Below are 23,682 nucleotides of genomic sequence, written 5' to 3' on the forward strand. Positions count from 1 at the left end.
GTCTAACCAGATCTCTGCTTCCCAAGGAGAACTCTCTGGGAAGCCTGTTCTACTTGGAAAATTAAACACATGCTGTAGATGTAGGTCTGAGACGCCCTGAACCTTAGCTTTTCTGTTTGCAATATAGAGACAACTACACTTTACATTGTGTTGTGACAATAATATTTAAGAACAAAAATAAAGCACTCAGTAAGGATTTAATACCAAGGCGCTATGTGAGTGCTTGATACTGTTATCTCATGTAACTCAACCCTTACAATTACAATGACCCCATAATGTAAGCATTTATCCTTGTTTTACAAACACTTTGAAGCTCAGAGAAGTTAAGTAACTTGTCCCAGGCCACCCACATAGCAATAGAACCTGGACTGGAACCTGACAGTTCACTTTAATGCCTGGGATTGTATAAACCCCTCTGTATATTCAATGACGGGATCTGGCACATAATAAGGGTAGAGTAAAAGTTAGTTTCTTTCCTTCTTATGCTTTGTTTCGTCTGGGGTGATATACACAGAATATATGCCTTACAATTCTGCCACCAAACTTCTGTTCCCTCTGCCCTTCCACCTGAAAAGCTTCTTATGATTCTTTGCTGACAAAATTCCACACAATTTGAAGGTTTAGTTCCTGACTTCCCACAAAGTTCTTCCTATCACTGTAACATTGGCCTTACTTCTTAACTCATCTAGACTTTTCCTGTTACAGAGGTCCTTGGGCAATGCCATGCTGTGTTGTATTTTAGTTAACGATTCATATCTGTCCTTTAGAAACTCAGGATTTCTCTTAAGGAAAGTAATAACTTAAGAACACAGACTTAGGCGGTGGCCTGCCTAGGTCTGAATCCCAGTTTTGCCATTTAGCAGATGTATGACTTTGGACAAGTTCCTTGAACTTTCTGTATCTCAGTTTCCTCACCTATCAGAACTATAACAGTACTTTATGATAGGTTTGCTGTGAGGATTAACTGATTTAACATTTATTAGGAATTAGACCTGGATATAATACATAATAAGCACTATATATTTATTTTTAATAAATAAATTTTCTTCATTTGATCTCCTCTAACAACTACTTTATGCTTAGAGCATACTAGACATACCAAATATTTGTTGATCAGTTAGTTAATTAGCTATTTTTGTTACCTTTTCTCGTCCACAGTTAATTTGAAGTTTCAATGACCTATTATGTGTGGGTAAGGTACAGAATTTAGAGTTTGGTCTTCAAAGACGTCTGACCTCAAGGGGTTCAAACTATAGAGAAGATAAATATATAAGAAGTTATACTTGAGTATTAATTAATTATTCAATAAAAAGACATGCATAATAATATCCTGCAGATTCATTATATTAATTATGGTCAAGCTGCTTAGTACTTCTAGGAATAGCTCTCCTTGGCTAATACCTATGCTCTATGAGGTTTAGCATTCTTATTCTCCAAAATATGCATTGTATTGCAGCATATTTTTAATATACTACTATCTTCCTTTTAAATTTTTTAAAAGATTTTTATTTATTTATCTTTAGAGGGGAAGGGAAGGAGAGAGGGAGAGAAATATCAATGTGTGGTTGCCTCTTGTGCATTCCCTGCTGGGAACTGGCCTGCAACCCAGGCATGTACCCTGACTGGGAATTGAACCACGATCCTTAGGTTTGCAGGCCTGTGCTCAATCCACTGAGCTACACCAGCCAGGGCTACTAGCTTCTTAAGGCTTGAATACCTTCACTCATTTATTCAATGCTTAATGGATGTTAAATTTTGTGCTAGGTAATGAGAATACTCAGTTCAATAAGACACAGATCCTGTCCTCAGGGACTTGCCAATCCAGTGCTGAGCTCAGCAAACAACTGCCCACCATGGTGTAGCTTGCCAGGTGTTTTTGTAAATGAAGTTTCATTTGAACATAGCCAGAATCAGTCACTTACATATTGACTATGGCTGCTTTTGTGCTACAATGTCAACATTGCGTAGTTGTGAGAGAGACCACATGGGCCATAAAGTCTAAAATATTACTACCTGAGGCTTTAGAGAAAAAGTTTGCAGACCCTTGGTTTAGAGGAATGTCCTGAAACACCTCTTTTTCAGGGAGGTCATTGTTTTTATATCACTATTGCCGGTTCTGAGGTTGGCAGTCATCCAGAACTTCTACAGACCACTCAAACTTTAGAAACTTGGGTGATATGAACAGTTGGTTATTGTCCAAAGCTTTGCAGGTATGATTGTGCCTAATCATCTCAGAAAAGTTCCTAGAGAGCAGGTTGTCAGTCTTGGTTCTTCTTGACTTTGGAACAGTTGTTGCCTAGGTACTCAGTCTAATGTACTTCCTAAGCAGTTAGGATACCAGGTTAATATGAACCTGAAAAAAACATGGCAAACCATCATGAACTAGGAAGCAGGGGTCCTGAGCCAGTCCCCTTCAACCTAGAGCTATTGTAAAATCAGACGATACAGTACATACTACATCACTGCAAAGGATATAACTTCTGAGGCATTTTAGATTACACACTTCACAATAAAACTAAGTCACTCTTTAAATATACTAATGGAATCTAAATCTGAAAATGTTTTGATATCTGTATAATACATTTGAGAAGAAAAAATAAACACTCTGTAACAGAAAATTTACAATATATATTTTCTCCTTAAATTCATACTTTCATTTCACACTGCCACCCACACAATGTTATACTAATGTCAAAATTTTCTATGTGACAATCTTTTAATAATCACCTGGTTATACTTCTCTGCAACAAAAATATGTATTTATAGTAAATTTAACATTTTTTCCTCTGTGAACATGAGTTGTGAGCATTAACATTTTTTCTGGATTGACTTATTATTATCATTATCACTAAATTACAATTGATATGAATTAAACAAATATATTACAGATTCTATATTTGCTAAACATAAAAATAAATGTAAAGAAAATTTATCTCTTAATAAGCCCAATGGGGCTTTCTTTTTCTTGTAGTCAGTTCTGCTGCCTATGCTTGTCTGTTGTTTATTAGTAGATTGTGATGGAGTTTAGCATCACTTCTATTCTTATTTTTGTTTTTAGAGATTTAAATGTTCAAAAATATATTTGTGTAACTATGCAGTTGGAAGTGGAACTAATTTTTCCATGGTAATTTAACCCATTTCTTTAAACTTCTTCAGAAGTATATGTCTCAAATCACATAGCATTTTGTCATCAAAACTATTTTTAATGATTTATACTAACAATTTAATAGTCTTTCTTTAATTTTTGTTGAAAGTAAAGAAATAGAAACTACCCAATTTGCAAAAAATGTTTTGTGCATTCACTAGAATCATCACCTTTCTCAGGATCAAAATTAGTATTTCAAAGTGTCCCTTTGTTTTTGTGCACTGGGAAAATTTCCATCTTGGGAACCATGTACATAATAAAATCATTTGAAATGAGTGAGAATTTGGTCTCTCTTTTGTTAAGTGGAAGTAGGATTATTGTCAAAGGGGGGGTGTGAAAAAAAAGAACCAAGTTTCTCAAAGAATAAGTAGGAAAACTGAGGAGTTGTGATTTCATTTAGGAAGTCTTCATACACTCTTGGGATAGTATTTCTTGTTCTTCGTACCATGGATATTTTTGGGCAGCAGAATTTTTTGGGGGGGTCTGTCCTGTACATTGTGGAATGTTTAGCAGCATTTCCAACCTCTATCTACTGGATGCCAGCAGCATCTTCCTAATTGTGACAACCTAAAGTGCCTCTTGTCATTGCCGAATGTGGCAAAATGGCCTTTTGACCCAGTGATTTCACTTCTGGGAATATATCCCAAGAAACCTCAAACACTATTTTGAAAGAGTATATGCACCCCTATGTTCATTGTAGCATTATTTATAATAGCTAAGATTGGGAAGCAGCCCAAGTGTCCATCAGTAGATAAGTGGGTAAAAAAGCTGTAGTACATTTATACAATGGAATATTACTCAGCCATAAAAAAGAAAGAAACCTTACACTTTGCAGCAGCACAGATGAACCTGGAGACTATTATACTAACGGAAATGAGCTAGTCAAAGAAAGACAAGTACCATGTGATTTCACTCATATGTGAACTGTAGTGAACAAAACAAACCAACAAATAAAATAGAAACAGACTCATAGATAACAACGGGGACAAAAATCAGCACCTGTTTTGAACCACTGACTTAGGGGTATGAGTGGCCATGAATGACCACCACCTGAACAATGAACATCATATTTGAATTCTTCGCTGCTAAGTACCAACAGATTTCCAAAAGTCTTAGGGGCAAATTAGATACCTCATCTACCATAGACTATAGAAGTATTCGAAAGTTTTCCACAACTCCATTAGTAGGAGTCGGTGCATCCTCCAGATTCTTATATTTTGAGAACTGAGTGTGTCTGTGTTGGTGTTTGACACCCTAAGGACCACAAAGCCCCACAGTGTTGTCAGGAGAGATATATGGGCTAAGCTTAAACAAGGTGAAAGGAAAGCACATTGATTAATTTCTCGATATGAGTACCCCATCCTTATCTTTTCTTCAAAATTTGAAGCAGTATATTTCTCAAATTAATATAAGCCATCAGAGAAAAAAAGGGGTAATATTAAGCTACACCTAATAAGAAATTAATAAGGGGGAACTCTTCTTTTTCCAATAATGAAGAAAGTTTTTTAAAGGTACATATTATTATCATCACTGCTATTTTCATTATTTATTGCAATTTACAGCATATAGCTTCCAAGGAGACTAGACTCTGAGCTCTTTAGAGAATGGGACTGAATCATATTTATCCTGTAACTTTAACACAGAGGGTGGTGCCTGGTGCATAATAGGTCCTTGATAAATGTTTGGTAATGAATGAGTAAATAGTTGTGTAAATATTAAGTAAGTTAATTTTATCAATGAGCCATTAAACTTTCAACCTTAACCTTATTATCATACTACCTGACCTCAGGCAAATGGGTGAGCTAAAATACAATGAGTTGTAGAAAAAGTCTTACTACTGTGCAGGAGCATTAACTCGGATTCTTAGGGCTAGTCTACAGAGAATGTATGGGACATATTGAAAGCACAGAAATGGCAGTGAATAAGAACAAAATTACCCGATATCTTAATATCCCAAGATAATTTTTAACATTTTTGTATGTTTTCTTCACTTTCGTTTTTGTGCATTTTTTATACTTTAGGTAATATAGTATTTGTAGTTTTGTATTCAAACTTTTTTTATTAGTCTTTAGGTTTGGTGAGGTCAGGGATTTTTCTTGCTCACCATTTTATCGCTAGAGCCTAAAACGCACTGGCAGGTTTGTGTAAACACTTAACGCTAGTGACGTGTATTAAACACATGGTGAATGCATAGTGGTTGAAAGTGAACACCTACTAAGTCAAAGTCTGCCATAATGAGCATTACAGCAAAGTTTCCCTATATTGCTGTAGATGTTATAATGACACTTACGATGTCTTTAGGTATAGTCTTTTGCAATTTTAGTTTATTTCCTGTGGAAAGATTCCCAGAGGGTGAATTACTGGGCCAAAGAGTATGGCCATTATTAAGGGTGTAGGCTCAATGATTGTACCAGTATTAACACCCGCTATAGAATATTGGGGTGTCCAATTCATCACACCATTCTGTACTTTGAGAGGTGAAGATGCCACTCATGTTTTAATTTCTTTAATAAGTGAAATCAGGCTCTTCCTTTTCAATTGCTTACTAGCCATTTGTATTTCCTCTTTATAAAACAATCATTCATGTTTTTGTTTGGGGATGATTTTTAATGTATTGAGACTGCATTTTTAAACTCTTTAAAAAACACTCTTTATATGTTGAGGTTTCCTTTGGCTTCCAGGGCGCATTCGCATTCATATGTACCCCGCACCTCTCACAAGATCGCTGGTGCGGTGTCTCCAGCAGCTCACTGGGAACTCTAGGGCGCTGAACACAGACAAGGTATTATTATTAATTTTACCTGCTACCACCTTCGTAAAAAGATGAGACTGCATCTGTCAGCTCCTTTCAGGTTTAGTGAGTTCCTTTTGAAAGGATGTTTTCAGGATTTTCCTTAAGAGCAGTCACAGTACAAAGACAGACAGAATTAATGCATACAAAGAAATAGGCTATAATTTCTAAAACACAGAGCAAGCAAAGAAGGTATTTTACATGAGGCAAAACAAAGAGAATCACCTGAGATAAGCTTACAGTTTTTTTCATTGTGATATTAGTAAACATACTAGATAGCTGAGTATAAGACAATCCAATGCAGTTTCTGATGCAGTCCATTTTCTTTATTTTTTAAATATATTTTATTAATTATGCCATTACAGTGGTTCTATTCCCCCCTCCATTTCCCTCCACCCTGCACACCCCTCCTCCACCATCCCCCCTTTAGTTTATGACCACGTGTATCAAGTTCTTTAGATTCTATATTTCCCATACTATTCTTGCCGCCCCCCCCCCCCCATCTATTTTCTACCTACCGTCTAGTTGTGGGAGTCAGGACCATTATATAATAAGATCAATTTGCGTGCTGGAGAATAAATGATGGGGTGGGCTGGTGTTTCTAGCTATGTTTGTATAGAACAGCTTACGCTGAAGAGGCCTGAAAAATCAATAACAGTGAGCTAATAAATGTGCTTTTAAAAAAATGTGAATGGACTTAATTTGAAAGCATAAAAATTAACCATATAAATGACAGAGTGATCTAAGGAATATTATGTTTCAGCCAAAAGGCAAAACACGATAAACTGCAATATTGTTAAGGAGGAGCAGAACTCAGCATTTATTTAGAATTAATGTCAAACTTAATTGTTTTTTTCTTTATATTGCTAGGCATCTTTTTAATGTCATCAAGGTTATTTCTCTAGTAAAATACTTTATGCTTGTACAGACATAGTATTGGATAGGATGATAATAAGCCTTTGATAAGATGGTGTGCTGCTGAGACTTCCAATTCCAATGAGGCAAAATTAAACCCAGGGCGGTATGCTAGGTTTTTTAACCCATTCTTTTGCTTGAAATGCTTATGGCCAAGGATAGGTAATCCTTTCCTTGACAAAAGTAAAAACCACATGAGCAAACTGATAAATGGAGAGACAAATTAGTAGTTTAACATTATAAACTAAAGGGCAAGTGCATGTTGTTTATTGAATGAAGAGTTACGCCACATTGAGACATCAGCGGTCTTTGCAGCTACTTATTATAAAGTTGTTTCCTTCCTTAAAGTCAGTGCAGATAAATTAGGATCTTAGTGGAGGAAAGCTCTATAAATATACAATTTTACTAAAGACTTGAAAATCTCTGCAAAAGAAGACATATTTGAGTTTATGAAATAATATTTTAGAGTCTTCAAGGGGACAATGATGGTAACAAAAATTTCAATGTATATACTTTGACAATGTATATATTATTTTTACTGAATAATCTCTATGTAGAATATATAGATATTCTATAATGTTTATTTTATTTTTTTTCTGAGATTGGTAAATGTCAGTACCATTATTTTAGGGGTGAAAACTATGGAGAAGTATGTTTTGCTCAAGGAGATCATGTGATTGAAGAAAAATGGTTTCATTATATATAATATTACTTGTTCTTTGGCCAAAACACTCAAGAGAGTTTTAATAAAAAGTTTTCTTTCTGAGGACCAATACTTGTCAAATGATAATGAAGGTTGCATCTGGACTTAGCAAGTATTAATGTCATGACTGATTAAGTGATGTCTGCTTTGGGTGCAAGGGTGACAAAAAATAGTGCACCTTAAGAGAGAAAGCATAGTGCAATAAAAACTGGGCTCAGAGTTGGAAGTCCTTGATTGAAGACAAATTCTGTTCTCCACTTCTTGTAACAAATAATTTTGGACAAGCCATCTATTTTTTTCATTTAGCAAAAAAGAGATGAGAACATTGGACACTTAAGAAATTCAAATGAAACAAAAATTATCTAAGAAATTCCTTAGGATATTTATAAGAAACCACCTTTGTGGTGCTTGAGACTGTTATCTTAGAAGGCACCATCTGTTATGCATTGTAAGTCCTCAATAATAAAGATTTACTGAACCTGACCAACTATTGAAGGTGTCACCTATAACTTTGCCATATATTTCCTTTTATTTTTTGGTCATTGTAAAATGATGAAAATGTCTCTCTTTGACTATAAATCAGCACTTGTGTCAATCAGGTTAGATAACCTTTCCAGAATCATTACTGAAATTTCAATGGAAAGAAATTCAGATCAACTTGTTTCATTACCGCACACTTTCTAAAACCAATAGAATAAACTTGAACTTATTGTGACAGGAGTGGCAGTCAGACTGACATTTAGAAATATTAGTTAACAAGATAAAACAAAAACACAACTGGAAGGTATTAATGCTACCCTATTAGCATACCGTTGATGTTTTCGAGCTGTCCTTGGAAAAATATTCCCAAAGCCCCATTCTTTTGTAATTATTTTTTTTAATCACAAGAATGAAAATAGATATCCATGGGTGAGGGTGTTTAGAATCAAGCCTTTTAAAAAAGTAGCATTGAAAAGAAAAAAAACACAGAATATTTGTCTGTTTGTTTTTAATTTAATTTTAGAGCAAACTGATGAATAGGTTAGGATCCTGAATATTTCTAAATAAATTTATCTGAAATATTTTGTTTCTGTAAAAAACAAAACAAATTATTGCCATGAAACATCGCACCTTAATGCTATGCTGTGTTTTTCTGAACAAATGTTACTGTATTTAACCAGACTGTATGACATTTGTTCATATTCAAAAACTGTGGAAATTTGGAACAAGGTTTCTTCTTTCTTTTTTTTAAAGAAAAGTGTTTAATTCCTTCACTATGTGCCAGACATAACTTATGTAGAAGTTAATAGAAAATTTCCTATATAGTAATTTTATTATTTGACCAACCAATTATACATTAGGAGCAACATATCTAAGTTCTTTAAACTTGTTTGGTTCTGGAATTTAGAAGCCAGCAGCTGCTGGATGATAAAATAATACTTGAATGTTCATTCTGTCTCAGGCTATCATATGAAATTTTCACTTGAGAAATTTAGAATATGGGTTTTCACATCAATTATTTGGAACCCATATGAAGCACTTTTGAGAACCATGCCTTGCACAGGTGAAGTTATTGTAAATGCAGTTTGATGAGTAATTAGCTTTAATCATTTTGATCACACCATTTAGGCAAATAAAATAGTACTATTCTGAATTGCATATTCTCAGAATTAATTACAGGCAACAATATTTACTAAGCAGTAGGCATATTTTCTTAAAAAACTGGAGTAAAAGTCTAGACTTACATTATACCCAGCATTTCAAATAAAACTGCTCTTCTCCAAAGGTTAAATCTGCATTTACTACTCAGAACAGTGCACTGGCCCAGGCACAGCATGAAGTGGGTATAGGAGTCCACTGTCCTATAACATATGAGCATCAGAAGAATAACACTAAGAGGTGAGGGAAAACCAGAAAACCAGTTGCCTCATTAAGTAACTGTTCAATCCAACCTTTCACATTTTTAGAAAAGCCTCAAGAAGTGGGGTCATTCAGTCACTTCTTAAATTCTTCCAGTTCCGAGAAATAATCAAATCAAGTACAATAGCCCTTTAATTATTAGGATGTGTTACAACAGAAGAGCACTCTTCCTTGGTCTAATAAACTCTAATTAATAATCAATATTTTAAAAAATGTATCTATTTTTCAAGATGAAGATACATGACTTAGTGGTCTTGCTTACCATGTAGTAATTTGAAGATGAGGTTCATGCTAATGAAGAGGTTTATAAGCAAGAGTAACAATTTGGCTGCCTGGTTGTCTCAAATGGTGACACTTTGTGAATTCTCCCCAGTCCAGGGTCTGGTTTTCAGCTTTGTAGGTTCAGAAACTTGATCTTGGCAGTGTTTCAGAGTGGATTAGACCTTAGTATGAGGATTCAAGTTAACTAAGCTCACCAGGACTAACGTACAAAACTGGAATGCCAAATTATCATTTCAAAATGAAGATCCTAATTGTGAAGTATAGTGGTTATTTTTCTTTTCAGCCCGATCGGGGATTTACCCATAAATAATGCTGGGATGAACACGGCCAACAGTTGCTCCTCACACGCACGTTTATGTTACTGAAAATCCTAGCAGTCTAGGATTTTCCTTCTTTAATTACGCTTACGAGAGAGAAGACCTCAAAAGTCTGTAATACCATTAGGTGTAGGATTTATTGTTTAATTTTCATAGTTCAATCTTATATCCAAGTTCTTGGAATGTAAGAGTTTGAAGAACATTACTGTGGCCCTCAGACACTGCCGGCACACCCTGTTACTTCAATGGATTTTATTCTCCCTGGTATCTAGTAATCTAAGATTCTCTCCAGAGCAGATATCACTGTTTTCAGGTAATACCTTAAATGTTAAAGAACATGAAACTCAATATATACAGCCATTTCCTTATTTTTCAAAAGTAGAAATGTCTTTTATAAAAACAAATTATAGAGATATTATAAAGTATTTTCCAATTTATTTTCCTGGTGATCCTTTTAAATTTTTTATGTTCCTCTCTTCCCCACACCAGCGTTTTGTCTCCTTCAGTACATTTTCTTGTTGCAATTTAATTATTACTTTAGAGGTTCTTTAAAAATTGTGGCTTTAAAATTGTTTTGCTAATCAAAGCTTCATTTAAGAGCAATACTACTACTTTCTCTGCATCAGAACATGCTCTTCGGAATGGTTCTATGTCAATAAACAAACTTTCACATAGTACCAACTATAAAAGGCAATTGAGGAATACAACAAACTATGGTTTAAAGAGCCTCATTTATGATGAACAAATCACCCAAAGATGGCCCTCTACTTATCTGTACAGGCCTATCTTAGATATCACTTCCCTGTGAGAGCCATTCTGTCGGCTGAGAGCGCCCCTCTCTATTTGTTCTGCTTTTGCTTTGATCGTAGAGGAGTCTCCCCAGTTGACCGGTGCACTATCAACCTGAGCATCTTTAGGGCCCAGTACTGGGCCTGGCTTTGAGTACTTAAATAAATAAATCATGAGTAAATAAATGTGAGTTGCATACATTTCTGTTTGGAGATATATATATATATATATATATATATATATATATATATATAGAGAGAGAGAGAGAGAGAGAGAGAGAGAGAAATCTTGGACTTTGTCCCTTTTTGTGTTAAAACTGAAAAGTAGAAACATTTTTGAAGATGATCTTATTCTTATATTCAAGAAGATATTTTAATTTGGGATCCTAGAAATCAGTTGACTGGTGAATTTGACAAAGTTTTCAGAAGAGGCAGAATCAAATTTGGTCCTAAGTAAGGGGAAAAATTTGTATTTGAAAATATTTTTTATAAACTGGTTAGAAAACTAAAATAAAAAGTTATTCTACAATTTTTTTGCAGCACCAATACTCATTTATTTCATGCCAAGCAATGCTTATAAATGCCAAGGCCTTTTTAGAAAAGCTTTTGATGTTCTGTTTTAAAGATAATTTTGTGCCCAAATCAGAGAGCACCTTTTGCACTTCTTATTTGAAATTAAGAGAGTATATATTTGTCATCGTCATCTGATAACATAATTCTAATGGAATTCATGTAAGAAAGAAAATGCTTAAAAGTTTTTAAAAATATGATTCAAAATTGACTTCTTGCAATATGCTTTGGAAAAAAGCTTTGCTATGAGATAAAACATTTTCTTTTAAGCATCCCAAATCTTTTGTATGTGCCATGATGCCAGGATACTGGATTTACATGCGTACAAAGTAATAAGTAGGCGAGTCACAAAAACATAATTCAGTAAACTAGATTAAGTTGCTCTTTCTTTGCTTATGCCTGTGATTTCTGTGAATTAGAGAAATATAATTCACGGAAATGATATGATACCTTATAACCACATGATATGATAACTAATCATACAAAAAATGTCATGAACAAATACCCTGTCTGGTAAAGTAATTTACAAGGTCAGCATACCCGACCAGTTAATGAAATATTTACTGAGCAGAGGGGAACACATTTAAGTCAAAACAAATTACTTTAGGCTCATGTTTTGGCAAAAGGTGACACATTCATTTGGCCTTCGTAAGAACATGCTTAAGCCGAGAATATCCCAATTTAATTTTAATACAAAATTTATAATGTAATTATTATAAAGTTATGTTTTCTTTCCCATATTTATAAGTAGCCGCTAACCAAGACAAATGTATCTTACACTAAGTATAAAATATTATACCTTTTGTGTTATTTTTAAATGTTTTGGATGCTTACCATGCAAGATATTAATATGTTAAACTGCACTTTAACTCCTGATAAAAGCACTAATAAAATTGTACTTATCACGGAAACAACAAATCCAGGACTTAAAATTTATTCATGGCCCCATAGCTATATTTTAAAAGATAGAGCAAGCCAAAAATTCTAAGTAAAATGCAATGCATCATAACTCTGTGACACTATGACCACAACATTGCCTGTCCTAAGAACCCATCCCCACCCCCGATGCCATTAGTTAACCACATGGTTATTATATTTACGTTGATTCACTATAAATGCCGTTATAACACCTGTGGTTTCCCTCATTAAGAAGTGAATGGATGGGGTCAGGGGTTGAAAGGGCAGCATATGCGCTATGAAAGAACTAGTTAACATGGCCTATTATATTGGTGCACTGGTACATCTCATTTCTATTCATCAGATGATTAGTTCAATCAATATTTATTCCTCTATGCTCCCTTTGTCTTGAGCTACAAAGGAGACATCAAATTCATGGCATAAGCCTTGTTATCTATGAATTCGTTGCTTAATTTGGGAGGGAATATTTTATTTTTTTGGCAGACCTGAATTCTTTGATTTCTTTTCTCTCTAATTATCATTAGGTGGTATAATGATATTTTGTGTAGATTATTTGAAAATAGATGCTATTAATAGTTTCTTTTTAAATGAGGCTCAAGAACCACATGTATTCATCTTTTCTTCTTGAATGCTCTGGAAAGTTGCTTGTGTTTCTCTAAATATGTTTGAATTTGGAAGTCTGGATTGTGAAAGGGAAGATCAGAATGATTTCCTCCCTCAAATATTCTTCTTGTCTGAGTGGGTGGTTATAGGCACATACATACACATATTGTGTATCAGTGTATATCAACAGACGCCTCCAAAGACTGCTATTATCTGCTAGAGATTCTGTTAAGTCAGAGATTCTGTTCAAAGTAAGACAAATATTTACAAGAAGCTGTAATGGGAAGATGACTGCAAAATTACAGGAGTAATACTTTGTGTGTAAAGTGCTCATTTTATCAAGGGTCATCATTCATTACATTAGAAAAAGATATTTCATTTGTTTATTTAATTTCTTTCCTTTAGATAAGAATGAATGAAACAGTAAAAATACATGTATAATAAAAAACCTTATTAATTATTAAGCACAATGTCCATTTCTAGCATTTATTTTTCTGTATATTTTAACATAACTATAAAATAACTTGTTAATGTCAGTAACATTAAATTAATGACAATACAATTTAAAACCATAGTCTTTGTTTTTATAGGATAAATACAGAAATGATTTAGTCTTAAGAAATTTTCTTCATAATATTAAAATGATAAAAAATATATCTTAAGTCACCTTAATCACTAATAACTTTAGCACTAATAACACACACTCATAACCTTTGATTTGCTTCAGTCTGTACAGAATTTGATGTTCTTAACTTTCACATTATTTCTCCTATTTCCTCATATAATTAATTACCTGTAAGGCTTGGATTTCACCAATGCACAGTGGTATTGATGCTATCGTTCATGATTTTAAACCTCACTTTATTTACAAATTTGCGGAACACCAGCAGGCTCACACATATAGAATTTTAAAACTTACTAATTTGCTATTCTAATTTTTAACCCTGCATTAGTCAAATGCTATGAGATGTACATTAAATTAGGAGCATATCATTATTTCAGTAAAAAATCTAGTTAATGTGTTATGAGTCACACTTTTATTTTGTATCGAAAGTACAAAACTACACAGGCCACAACATTCCTTGTATTCCTAAAAGAATACAAGTTTATACAATGTGAAACAATAGCTGAAAAAAGCTTTACTTGCATTTTTATGGAGAAAAACTTCCTGTATTAAATCATTTAAAAATCTTGATGATAATTCTTTTAGACGAAAAGTCGGTATTACTACGCAGTTCAAATATTATTTTCATGAAGACTGACCCTGAAAGTTCATATTTTCTTGGTGCTATAAAACCCTTGGTGATGAAAAATTAGGTCTCATGACTCTGGAACACTTAGATTTAAAATACGATGTATACAAGTACACACCTGGATGATTGCTTTAGGCTCTTAGTGGTTTAGTATATAACAAACTGTTATCAAAATAAATGTTAACATTTGTTACTTGATTAAGAGTATAAAATAAAAGTATTATTTGTGTTAAAGTAAAAGCTAACATAAACCACTTTAATAATGATGCAAGAAACTATCTTTTGAGGGTTTTCTAATGAGCAAAAGCTAGTCTGTTGTTGATGGGAAATCTACAAAGTTTTAAGTGGATGCTAACCAAGGTGTTTTAATCTTTTATTCTTCATGTTTATGAGCTTGCTGCTCAAAATTTCTTCCTTTATATTTCTTCCTTTAAACCATCTTGGTTTGCTAGTTCCTGGTTTTCTGCAAACACAGGAAAGTAAAAAGGCTCGGTGGCTGTAATATGTGTTCCACAAGCCCAGGGTGTCTCGAACTTCTGGTTGTAATATGTCCTGTTACAAATTCACCCAGGATGCTGGGGAAGGGAGAGGAGAGAGTCCCAAGAAGGAAGAAAATATTTTATTTTTGTGGCTGTATATTCTCAATGATACTTAAAATATAGCTTTAGGATTGGATTTTTCTTTAAACTGTTTGAATGTTTACTTTTCTCAGAATGAAGACAGCTTACCCATAATTACTTAAAAGAACTATTATTAACAGATTACTGACAGAGATATCCTTCCAACAAGGTTTTTTAATTGTGGAAGGTGAAATGTTGGTTACAAATATGACATTGAAATTTGTGCAGGAAATTGAGATCAAGAACTTGTTTAAGGGATCCAAAGGCCTGGCCTGCGAGACATTCCAAGCTCCAGATTTCTGAAGGGCTGCTATATCTCAGAAAGCAAGCAATATCCCCCCCCCCCCAAAGTTAGTAATTAATAAAAATTAACTACCTGAAAATAACATATGAAAACTGGGCTTTAGAAAAGCCAAGCCACATTCTTGTTTACAGCAAGCATAAAACCAGATTTCTAATCCGCCGAGACACAATCACCTATTGATTGCACGACATCTGTGCCCCTGTTTGGGGAAGCAGGGTTTTCTGCGGAGGCAGGGCTGAAAACCCGACCATTTCGGTGCCCCTGTGGAATCCACAGCTGACCCGACGACTCTCAGGAAGAAGTCTTGAAACCCACACCTTGGCTTACTTGTTTCTGACCCATGAATGGACCCAATTACAAGTCCCTTCTGTCTTTAGAAGTTATTTTCAATAATGCAATCTGCGAAGAAGGGTGCATAGAACTGATGTGGTACCTTCTATCACACAAAGGGTGAAATGGTTTTTGTGCCACCAAATACAATCAACTCCGCCTCAGGCCAGCCCCGAGTAAGCCACTGCGTCCGACCAGGACTCAGTTCTGATGTGGAGCAGGACAATGACCTCAAAGACCAGAGCCCCTTAACCCCTTTCTTACCCCAGAGCTTCCCTGGGGATAAAAATCTCTTAAATACGCTGGACCTGGTGGAGGCGGGGGTGGGGATGTATTTGCTGGATTGGTCCCAGGGGGGACCGCTCAATCCTGGACCAAGTTTTCGACTCCCTGTCTGAACAGAACGGTCGCCAACTGCAGACAGCGGAGCCAAGCCGAGGCACTGACTGGGGATGGGGGCCCTCTGAGCGTGTGATCGCGCGCGCGCGTGCGTGTGTAGTCTAGCGGGGAAATGAAGTGGGCACACTGTAGAGCTGAACTCAAAATCGCCTTCCTCCTCCCAGGACAGGCTGCTTAGCAGCCCAGGCACAAGAGAAAGCTGATTCATTTCTACTCTCACTTCTCAAGTTCACATTCAAGTTCAACCCCTGATTCCCACAAGACGTCTGAATAGCCTGGCTCTTTTCTCAACTCATCCTTAAAGAGTAACCCCTGATATCGCTGGAGGGCAAGGTCTGTAGCAAATGCGCAGCAATGGCAGAGGAGAGACAGTAGGGGGTCAAAGAAGGAGAGACCCGGAGAACGAGAGAAAGACCCCACCACCTTTCAATCTTGGTTTTACTCCAGCTCGTCCCACTAGGCTGCCTGACAGCCGGCTTAAGTTAGAACTTGAAGGGCAGCCTGGCAAGGGTGGTGCCCTCTAGAACGCAGATGCGGGCTTAGATTGGCTTCTCTTAGCATGAGGTGAGAGCCTGACTTTCAACCCTTCAAGCTTCTCGAGTCCAGAAAGAGAGAAGGTGTGGGACCCAGACTACCGCTGTGGCAAACAGCTCCTTCAGGAGCAGTGCGATCCAGCTGCATCCACTCCTGTCTGGCCCTTTTCTGTTTTCTACAATTTAAGGGGAGAGTGAGTGGCTTTTATTCCCCAGGTCCTAGGGCCCAGTCAGAGCTGAGATGGTGCCTGGTTTTGGACCTTCTGAACATAAAAACCCAGCTTAAGAGGAGTGTTCGAAGGAAAGAAGTAATGAAAGGAGGAACTAGCAGTCCCAGACCCGAGCAGAGGAAACCTGCACGGAGAGGGGGTGATGGTGAGATGGGACAGAAAAAAAGAAAAAGAAAAGAAAAGAAAAGAACCCAAAACTCGGCTTCCAAAAGAATTTGGATAGTGGAACATGTGACCAAGCTCCCAACTGGGATACTAAACTGGAACGTGCTCTCACTCATGGGGGCCCCTATTCCCAGTGCGGGGGTCAGTGAAGACCATTCCACCAGGACGTCCCAGTTCCTTGTCTTCAGCTCCCTCCCTCCCTCCCACCCGGCCTCTCCGTTCCCCCTCCTACTTTTCTTTCTTGCCTGGGTTCAGCTGGCTTACCCATTCTCTGCCTTAAGGGTCCGGGCCGGGGCTCACCGCCTGCTGAGCAGGGAGAGCATGCCCACTGCACCCTCGGTGCTCTCCTAGAGAGGCATGGGGGGAGTTGGTGGCAGGTGAACAGAGTGGAAACGATTAGTGTTTATAGCCTAACTCTCCCAAGATCTTCCTGCCTAATCCACCTGTCGCGCAGTCAGGGATGTAGGAAGGTCTGGAGCTGTCCCTTTCCAACTTTTCTGTTGCCAGGACCAGGTGGGTAGCGCGAAGTGGGTAGAATATTACCCACTACTCTTCACAGACCGCAGAGTGGCCAGAAAGAAAAACTGGGGGGTGGAGTGGGGTGAGATTGTGCCCAGAGGATCTCCCCATGGCGCGTGGGCACCCGGCCTGCTCTCCAAGAGAAGAGTAAAGTTGTGGCCCAGTGGAAAGTAAGGGAGAACGGGTCCGGACACTCTGCGCAGAAAACCTGAAAATCCCGGCAACACAGGGGAGGAAACAAACAAAGCAACTTCCTAAAGCCGGCCTGGTCAGCTGCTTCAGTAGCCCAGAGTGCAACAGGAGCCGGTGTCTGGTCTCTGGACCCTGAGCGACACCCAACAGCTACCACCTCGCCCAGGGGTCCTGCGGCGTCACCGCGGGGGGTCTTGGCACCAGCTCTGCAGAAGCACCGCCCACCGCAGCAGCCCTTTGACAAAAGAGCCTTCCCACTGCTGGTAGTGCAAGTTCTCCTCTCCTCTGGAACTTTCTCTGTGCAACTTTTTCGGGTGGGCGCTCGTCCCTGGTCTGCGCGGGCTCGGGCACGCAGACTTGGCCTGAGCGCAGGGCCCGCGCGACAGACGGGCGCAGCGGAGGATCCCGGAATTCGAGTCCCTCTCGGCGACACCGTCCCTCTGCCTACCTCTCGCAGGAAGGGACGCGTCAACCTGCCAGGACGCTGGTGGGCCTTGTAATCTGCAGAGTATGTGACCGCGCGCTCCCGCCCCACCTCCCTCTGGTGCGCCCAACGAGTCCAACCAGAGCAGGCAACCACCACGCGCCGGCCGCTTTTCGCTGCTTCTGCTGAGAGACATCCCTTTCCCGGCTCCCCCTCCATCCCATATACGCTTCCGCACCAGAAAGCCACAAGCAGAAGGGTTCAGTGCAACTCAAGGACTGGGAAGAAGCAACTAGGATAGCTCCTTTCTCCAAAAAGCGCCCCAAGAGGCCATGAACGCCTCCCCACAACTTTCCACGCCCAGGCCGTTTGTAGCCCACCTGAGAAGGCGAAGTAGGGAGCTGCGCCCCGCCAACCTCTTCCCCTTCGTCTGGGTGCGCTCCCCTCCCCCAGGTCTCCCTCTGGCTGGAGTCGGCCGGACCCGTGGAGCCTCAGTGCCCGCGGGCTCGCTTACCTCGCATGGTGTGGCCGCTCTCCTGTTCCGCGTAGTCATGAAGCTGCTCCCAGCCCAAACCCTGGAGAACCCAAAAATCCCGCTCAGCACGAGTGAAGAAGGTGGTCGGCGAAGAGCTGCTCTGCTGAGGAAACCATCCCTTTAGGCGGACGCCGTGGCCGGAGGGTGACGTTTGCCGCCGCCGCCGCCGCCGCTGTGTTAACAGTTTTGATAATGGTAGTGATGACTGTTTTGATGGTTGTTTGGTTGTTTGTTTGTTTTCAGAAAGGGTGAAAAAAAATGTGCTGGCTGGCTGGTGCCTGGGTTTTGCTTTGCTTTTGTTTTTCTTTCTCTCCAATGTGCTTGCTTTTTTTAAATTGCCACGGCCTCCGGCTCAGAAGATTTCTTTTGTGATCACTTGGACTGAGGAGGAGGAAAAAGGGCAGCAGCAGCAGGAGGAGTTGGTGGTGGTTTTGTTAGTTACAAAGAAGAGGGAGAAGGAGCAAGGGGAAAAAAAAAGAGGAATCAGAAAGAAAAGAAAGGCGGTGTGGATGGCAGAGCATGTGCGTTTTCACATGACATCTGTGCCTGTTAGTGGATCCACAATATGAATTTTCACTGCTCAGTTACAGGGAGGAAGGGAGCGAGAGAGAAAGAGAGGAGAGAGATGCAAAGAGAGAGCCGAGAAGGGGCTTATACGCGGGGGCGGGTTTGGCCGGGACTTCCAGGCCCCGCCTCCTGTCAGCGCCACGGCCAATCAGCGCCCGGTAGCGCCTGGAAGGGTTGGGACCGCGGGGGAGGGGACCAGATCCGTGGGGAGACGCTGGGGTTAGGGACACTGGAGCTGGAGACGACCAGGGCTGCAAATGGGTATTTGAGACTGTCCTAAGTGTGTAGGGGACGAGAAGAACCGACAGAGAGAGTCGGGAAGATGTGCAGGTGACATTTACTTACGACTCAAGGAGTGGGGAGAGGACCCTGACCGATCAGTCCTTCAGAGGCGGGAGGCGCGGGGCTCTCCGGGTCCCACGTTGGGTGCCTCTTTGGCAAAGCCTGTGGGCCCCGGAGAGTTACTTTTGAATTTATGGTAGCGCTCTGCTGAGTCCTTTTTCGGTGAACTCCTTTAGTCTGGTGGGACTTTCCCTGGGCAGGACGCTTCAGTTTTAGTGGCAGAAAAATACAAATCAACTTCCGTCACTTTGAACTCATCCAAAATGCAGTCCCATGCCAAGTACCAGTCTGCTTCCTTTAACATCATTTTTTCAGATGCTTCCTGCTCCCAAACCTAAAAACGAACAATAGCAAAACACTGACATCTCTTCTGTTTTTAAAGATTATTTAAACATTTTTAATGCTTTCCTTTGTCAAAGAAATAGATATTTATTAGCACTTGGAGAATCTCCTGGCGTTCGGATCCATCACTCACAAATAGTAGCCCCAATTGGCAGTGTGGCTGGCTACCTTGGTTATTAGGCAGAGGGCTGAGGCCAGAATGTGTGCGTGGTGCTGCTTATTTGATTAGGGTGCAAGGGGAAGGAGGGACTGTTCATTTCAGTTGCTCCGAAGACATTTACCAATTTAGAGGCGATTGGCAACTAAGTATAGGTAAAGTTATCTGTATTCTTTAGGTGAAAATTGTTTCCTCTGGCCATTTATTTGTACTTTGATAAAAATCCAATGCATAGATCAAAACTGTTTCCTTTGCAGGTTTTCCCCTCTCAAAACAAACATATCATACAGATGATCGTATCTCCTTTCAACCGTTGGACACTAAATACATTGGTTAATTGGTCACCTTAAAAGACAGGTAAAAATATTTGCCTCATGGACTCAGTGTTAAGGAATTGAGGCTTCTACTAATTAATGTACATTTTGGCAGAGCAGGCCAAAATGGTATCATCATTTAGGTATCCAAATAATTTTTTTACTGGTACATGTTCATATTATGTCATGTAACACAAAATGTAGTGTAGAATTGGTGATTATTTAGTTAGCAATTAGTTCACTTTGTGCTGCCATAAGTAGTCCCCCCACGGCCATATAATAAAAAATAAATCACTCGCTGAATCTTCACTGGTGTTAAATTGACTTAGCTCTGCTATAAGCCCTTCCACTTGCAAACCAATGTGTAATTAAAAAAAATTTTAGTATTAAGAATGAAAGTTGAGGCCGGAGCTGGGTAGTTCAGTGGGTTAGAGCATCACCTAGATACACCCGTGGTTATGGGTTCTGTCCCCAGTCAGGGCACATATAAGAATCAATTAATGAATGCATGAATAAGTGGATCAGCAAATGATGCTCCTCTTTCTCTCCCTTCCTCTCTCTCTCTAAAATCAATAAAAAAGAAAGTTGATTGAGTCTTTAATTAAATGAAATGAACAAAAGGAAGTTATTGTTCAGAATAGTTATTCTCTTATAAATACCTTTCCCCTAGATTTGTAATTGACACAGTAGTTAATCTTTTAAGATAATATTTAAGGCTCCCTGGTTTTATAATTTTTAATCAAGTAAAATAGATTCATCATAATAACATTAAAGCTGTACTAAGTTATGCCTAATTTAGTTGCTTCATTAAAAATTACTGAATATAAAACAGTTAAGAAACAATTTGTGACTGCATCATTTCAATTTTATGTGGTTCAAGCAGAGACCCAGGAACACGGAAAATTCCAAAGCCTTTGTAAACACTATAATTATTATTGTTTTCATTTTTGATATTTCTGTTTCTCATTAAAGAAGAATTTACAAATGTAAAAATTTTAACTCTTTAATTGTCTTAAACATATAAATATTCATTGAATTCTAAAATTTTTTTTACTGCTGCTATAGCTGTAATTCTTAAAATGTCAACACATATGAAAAGTATGTTTTCTTCTTCTATACATTTTTATGTCTTTTGCTTTCTGGGTTCTACAGGGCTTAATTTTGCTTAGAACTATATCACATAGCACATATCCTCTAAGCTCTCTACTTTTGAAAAAAATTAATTAGAAATAAAGACAATTATGTTTTGTCATTTTTCAAAGGTGCATAGATGATGTTATATACATGGTGTTACAAAGTATTTATTTTCCATTTTAGAATAAATAAGTGGTGACCATTGGTTATAATGTGGTGACCTGGGACTTTTTGGGTCTCCCTCAAAATTAAAAAAGAAAAATGAGTCCTTGAGCATTTCCAATAACATCCAAATTATTTCAACTGAATTGAGTAAAAAACTTATATAAAATAAGTATTCAGGATTTAAATGAAAGAAATCAGATTGAAATAATAAAATACTTAGGTATAATTTATTGTTGTCTTTGTAACCTATCTTCCAGGAAATATCCATATTTCACGTGGCATTATAATAATATATTGATACAATGTCCTTGTTCACATGAGTACTGTGTCAGCAATTTCATTTGAATGATTTTGGAACTGTTTGGTTTCCTGTAAGCTTGAAACTCTGCTTTGGGCTCTTGGCATGAAGGATGTTCCAAGTTGATAACTAAATTTTGACAAATTAAAATGAAAATCATTACGTCAGAGAGCACTGTATTTAATCTCAAAAACTGATATAAAATCACTTTGGTTTGCCTGCCTACCTGCTTTCTGCACATATGGCCATCCTTCATGTTTAGCTGTAAGGCCATAAAGTAATAATGGCAAGAAATATTCTATAGACACAAAGGTTTAATATGAACCAACCAGTTAAGGTGATAAAGGCATTAGGGTTATTTCAACTTTAAAATGCTTGAACCAAAAGAGAAAGAAATGATTCACTATATTCTAATCTGGTCAGTCTGTATATAAAGACCATTTGAAATAGTTACAAATCCTGGAGACACATTGGCAATACTGATAACAATATTACATGTAGAATGACTAGAAGATTGTGTGTTTTTAGCCCAGTTTAGGGACCTGTGTGGTTGTGAAAGTTGAAAAGGTGGTATAAAGTGGCCTTTAAATATTTGAAAAACCAGAAGAATATGAGAACTTTTAATGTTGAAACCTATTAAAAATGGAAAGGGTGAGATACTGAGCTCCCTGTTGCTGAGGGAATCCAAGAAAAGGTGGAATGAAAGACAAATATACAGATTTTTCTATTCGGCTGGACAATATCTAGATTACCTCCAATATATTCTGTTATTCTAAGTATATTCACATGTAGGCCTCTACTACTACCCTAGTAGGTGCCGCAGGGCTAATGTTTCTGCAGGCTTCACGGGAGCAGGAGCCAGGACTTCCCAGGGTCTGGAAGAGCTTCTGGTACTTTATAGATGCTCGGTAATCACTGGCTGGTTGAATGCTTCCCACTCTCTTGTCTACTGGATATGAACCAAAAATAGAGCAAAGACCTGAATATGGTCTTTTCTTTCTGAGTCACCAGTGAAAAGAGAGAGAGGGAGAGGAAAAAAGGAATATATATATATATTTTAAAGTCTTTTAATTTGGGGAAGAAAAATATTTGAGATTGGTTACATAATTACAAATGAAAGTGAAATCTAGTTATTTTAATAGTTACTATTATTTTTAATTTATTCCCAGATGAAAAGTCTTTATATATTTTAATAGTTTAAGTTCTGCCTAATTTGTAAGTATTGATGAAAATTAAGCAGATTTTCAGAATGGAAAAAGAGAGTAAGTACTAAAAATGTGTATGTAGCTTGTGTGTTATGTAATAAATTGGAAAGGGGGCTATGGGCCAAAACAAAATGAACCCCTATATGTGGGTTAAGAAGTGAGTGAGGCAAGCTTTATGAAAGGACAGATCATATATGTCAGAAAAAAGGAGCTAACATGTATTGAATGAATCACATGAACTGTCAGCCTATCTAATTTCCGTTTTTTCAAATCAATGGGGAGAAAATTGGGACAACTGTAATAGAATAGTAAAATTAAATAATTGAAAAATAAAACCATTTTACATAACTCATGTAAAAAGACAGTGAGCTTACATGGTATATAAATATATCTCATACCCTCCCTTCCTCCACCTTTTTTTAACGTTCAAAGAAACAGATTAGAAAAGTTACGTAACTTACCTAAGATCACAAATCTAAAAATGTTAGATCCAAGATTTGAACCCAGACATAGCCACTGAAATATGAGTTTTAGTCCAAGTACAGGGACTTTCTTGATTTTATTTATTTATTTTTTTCAGTGCTGAATCCACAGAAGCTAGAATCTTACATGGGAAATAGTATGTGCTTAGCATACACTTGTGAATAAGGAAGTAGACATTTGATTTCTTGTCTGCACAGTACTACATGCCATACACACTATGATTGAAAGCAGTTATTTGCT

At 37.8% G+C, this 23,682-nt stretch overlaps 1 protein-coding gene across 1 annotated transcript in view; it reads right to left on the reverse strand.

Moving 5' to 3' along the window:
• Nucleotides 1-19,033, reverse strand: part of RORB (RAR related orphan receptor B) — a 195,679-nt gene extending 176,646 nt beyond the window's left edge. The window contains exon 1 of the mRNA XM_053656583.1: nt 18,415-19,033. Within this exon, the coding sequence (XP_053512558.1) occupies nt 18,415-18,421 (7 nt within the window). The 5' untranslated portion in view covers nt 18,422-19,033. The remainder of the gene's footprint in view (nt 1-18,414) is intronic.
• Between the last annotated feature and the right edge of the window lie 4,649 nt (nt 19,034-23,682).

Source organism: Artibeus jamaicensis, unplaced genomic scaffold (genome assembly GCF_021234435.1).
Source record: "Artibeus jamaicensis isolate MK-2021 breed Jamaican fruit bat unplaced genomic scaffold, CSHL_Jam_final scaffold_1964, whole genome shotgun sequence".
Taxonomy (NCBI): domain Eukaryota; kingdom Metazoa; phylum Chordata; class Mammalia; order Chiroptera; family Phyllostomidae; genus Artibeus; species Artibeus jamaicensis.